The sequence below is a fragment of the Plasmodium gaboni genome, chromosome 12, assembly GCF_001602025.1.
Source record: "Plasmodium gaboni strain SY75 chromosome 12, whole genome shotgun sequence".
NCBI lineage: Eukaryota > Apicomplexa > Aconoidasida > Haemosporida > Plasmodiidae > Plasmodium > Plasmodium gaboni.
The window spans coordinates 1,849,886-1,854,454 of NC_031492.1; the positions used below are offsets into that span (position 1 = coordinate 1,849,886).

At 17.9% G+C, this 4,569-nt stretch overlaps 1 protein-coding gene across 1 annotated transcript; it reads left to right on the forward strand.

The window, feature by feature from the left end:
* Positions 1-287: 287 nt before the first annotated feature.
* Positions 288-2,073, forward strand: PGSY75_1252800 (exported protein (PHISTb); the record flags this gene model as incomplete). The annotated part of the gene is made up of 2 exons (XM_018787080.1): positions 288-377; positions 535-2,073. The coding sequence occupies 2 exons, from the start codon at positions 288-290 to the stop codon at positions 2,071-2,073; spliced, it is 1,629 nt and encodes a 542-aa protein (XP_018640945.1).
* Between the last annotated feature and the right edge of the window lie 2,496 nt (positions 2,074-4,569).

Below are 4,569 nucleotides of genomic sequence, written 5' to 3' on the forward strand. Positions count from 1 at the left end.
TAGAAGTATTTAAAAAGAAAAAATAATGAATAAAAAATTTATGTAATATTTGAAGCATATTATTAAGGTTATCTACGTGTATTGATACCTTTTTGAAATCGTTTATGATTTAAAGATCTAGAAGTATTTAAAAAGAAAAAATAATGAATAAAAAATTTATGTAATATTTGAAGCATATTATTAAGGTTATCTACGTGTATTGATACCTTTTTGAAATCGTTTATGATTTAATAATATAAAAATTAAATATGAATTATAATTTAGTATAGAAATATATGTAAAGTCAAATGAAAATGTATAAAAGAAGTGTTTGGTACACCTTATTTTGTGGGGGTATTAACATACTTATTGTTCTAATATTGAATATTATATTATCGGTAAGTATAAAAAATATAAAATGAAATAATGAATAAATAAATGAATAAATAAATGAATAAATATGTTTGCAAATTTTATTTTTGGCATATATTTTTTTTTTTTTTTATATATAATTTATTAATTATCCTTTTCTTTATTTATTTAATTTCTTTGTAGAGTATCTGTATGATTTATAATGATATAACACTAGACTCAAAGTATATGATAATTAGGTACATAAGAATTCTTAGCACCCCAGATATGATAAATAATATGGTAAATATAAAAATAAAAGAAGAAGATATAAATGAGGAAAATGAAAATGAGATTAAGTCAATTATGAGTAATAAATATTTTGATAATGAAAATTTATATATTAAATTAAGAAACAATATAAAAAAGAATATGGAACAAAATAATTATGAATCTATACCATATAGTAATGAATATTCAACTACATTTTACAACGAAAAGGATAACATTATAATTAATGATATTAATTCATTAGACGCAAGAGATAATTTGATTAGATTAAAAATGTATAATATATGGTTAGAATTAATGCAGAATGAAGAAATGAAATATTATAGTATAAGACATAATATAGATGAATTTTATAAAAATTTAAACCAGAAATATAATATAAAAAAAGATTCAAATGATAAAGCCTTGAAAGAATGTAATGAAATTGTTTGTTTAAGTGCTCATTATCTTCAACGACATTTAAATTATATGTTTAATAAATGGTTTAATACCGGTTTTATGAGTATTGCAGAATTTAATAATATAATTAACGCTACTAGAATTGGATGGTCAGTATTAACAACCAATGTGCAAAAAAGGTATAAAGATATTTTGACCGACAATTTAATTGAAAAAATTAATAAAACTAATTTTGATGGAAATGATATCTTTAATTCTTATTTAGGTTATAATTTTATAAAAGATAATCCACAGCAATATGATGAAAATATGAATAATGTGTCATTTATAGGAACATGGCAAAGAAACAAAGAAAATAATATAGACTTGCATTATAATATTGAATTAAATGAAAAGGATAAAGAATTAATATGTGACAACATTATTAAAAATAATTCATCCATAAAAAATTATGTTGAATGTTTAAAAATAGCGGAATATATAGATGTTGATACTTCCGATGTTTTGGTAAAAGAAAAAAATAATATAATGAAAAGAAATATAAGAAAAAATAATAATATTTATAAAATTAATAATGAAGAAAAAAGCAATAATATAGAAAAATATAATAATCAAAATGTAAATTATAATGATGATGTAGAAGAAAATGAAACAGAGGAAAATGTATTTAATAATAACGATGATGAAAATCAAACTGATGACATTGAAATAAGTTTAGAGGATATATTTGATAAATCAACAAATATTGTAAGAGAAGCTGAGGATATTATTAATGGGGGAGTAAATGGTACTTCTATTGATTCATGCATTCTTATAGACAAACCTGAAGATTATGATAAACAAATAAAAAGTATAAATAATAATAATATAAATGGATATTTAGATTCTTCTAATCAAAATTATTGTAATCATTCATATTTAAGAAGAAAATGGAATTCTCTTGTTCTCTTCTCAGATAAGGATAAATCTATAAATAGTATTATTTGTTCTATGTGGAAATATGTATGTAATAAAAATAATCTTTTATATTGGAGAAAATTTAATACATACTGAATGTTTATATAAGCTAATTTTTGTTTTATAACTTTTTATAATTTTTTTTTTATTTGTCTAAAAGATGATATTGATGAATATTTGTTTTTTTTTTTTTTTTTTTTTACATTATATATAGAGGTTTATAATATATTATATATTTTATTATTATATATATATATATATATAATAAATACATTATCTTCCATAAGATATGTGTTCTTGTTATATGACTTTATATTATTATTTTTTATTTGTTTTTAATTTTATATTATATTTTTTTTTTTTTTTTTATGAAAAAGAAATTATACATAGCCCCATATATATATATATATGTATATTTGTTTTAATGAATATAATAATTTTTTATATTATAAAAATATTTTATGTTTTAATTAATAGTATAAATTTGAAAAACAAAAAATTAAAAAATATTAATAATAATTATAAATGTGCAATAAAGAAATAAACGAAAAAATTATACTTTAAATGTAAATATAAATATATATATATATAATATATTTAATCATTTATTTTCAATAATGGAAAATATTTTATGAAAAAAAAAAGAAAAATATACATATAAGTATATAATATATTAATAGAAATTCTTATAATATTATAAAAAATTTGTACATTTAAAAAATGGACAATTTCTTTTTTTTTTTTTTTTTTTTTGTGTAAGCTTTTGATGTGTAGTTAATGAAGAAATAGAATAAAATAATATAGAAAAAAAAAAAATAATAAAATAAATTAGATACATATATATTCATACATGTACCAAAAAAATAGACATATGTATAATATAATTTTTCATAATGGTTGAAAATGAGTTATCAAATGATGAATGAAAATTGTGTAAATATTTAGACGATAATCCTAAGTTTGGTTCTATTTATAACAAGGATGGTTTGTTATTGAGAAATTATTCTTGGAAGGTAAAGAAAGCTCTTGGGATTATAATATTAGTTCATGGCATTGGGTCGCATATAAGATAAGGTTATTTAAAACATAATGTAAATATAATAAATAATCCTGAAGCTGTGTTAAATGATTGTAATCATTATTATATATATATATATATATATATATATATAAAGATAGTTGTATAGAATAGTTTAATAAAAATGGTTATTCTGTTTATGGTATATATTTACAAGCATATGGATAATCTGATGGATACAATAATTTGCAACTTAATATAAATGATTTTGATGATTTTGATGATTTTGATGATTTTGATGATTTTGATGATTTTGAATATGATTTAATAAATTATGTTAAACAAATTAATGACTCTTTATATATTAAATATAAAGAAGTTAATAGAGATAGAAAACATGATGAGGGAAATATAAATATTGTGAAACGACCTATTTATTTAATGGGCTTATCTATGGGTGGAAATATTGTTTTAAGTGTTTTCCAAATATTAGGAAGATCAAAACAATTTCATGAAAAATTAAATATAAAAGGATGTATATTATTATTATCAATGATTTCATTTAATAAATTAGGTTCATAAGATTCACGCAGATTTAATAATTTTATTAAACCTTTAATAAAATTTCTTTCATTTCCTTATTCATGTAAGAGAATACCATTAGTTAATAAATTAAAATTTCATAAGCGAATTTTAATGTTATACCTTTTTCAAAACGAATTTTATAATAAAAATGTATATTACTAACATAAGAATTATTTGGTAATCTTAAGAGCCTAAGAAAATTTAAATAACAATATAAATGATATATCTGAAGATGTTCCTTTATTATTTATTCAATAAAGGATTGTCTTTGTTATTATGGAGGCATAGTGTCTTTTTTTGATAGAGTGTATAATAATAATAATAAATAATTATATAGTATATAGTATATATGATGTGGATAATGTAGTTACTATGGAACCCTTTAATGAAGAGGTTTTTAAAAAAATAATTTCGTGGCTTTCAAAATTCAAGAACAAGAAGAGGAAAATTAATACATACATATTATGAATTAATTATTATATGTTATTTTAAAAACTTAGGCAAACCAAAATATATATATATATATATATATATATATATATATGCATAAGGTTGTATTAATTTTTTTAATTTTTTCTTTATTTTTTATTTTTTTTTTTGGTATATATTATTATTTTATTTATTAATTTCAGTTGCTTTTATTATTAGATTATTATAATTTTTTTAAAATTTATTAAAAAAATATATTATTTATTATTTTTATGAAATTTAGTGAAAGGTGGATTTTTACTTTATTATACATTTAAATTTTTTTGAAGGAAGATTTTCAAAAAAAATGTTTACGATCATTCTAATTTTTATTTTTAATGTTTTTAAAATGAAGTTTCACATTACGTTTTATTATGAAGGTGAGTAAATATTAAATAAATATAAAAAAAAAAAATATATATATATAATATAATTAGGACAAAAACGCATATTTTTTTTTTTTTTTTTTTTTTTTTTTTTTTTTTTTTTTTTTTTTTTTTTTTTTTTTTTTTTTTTTTTTT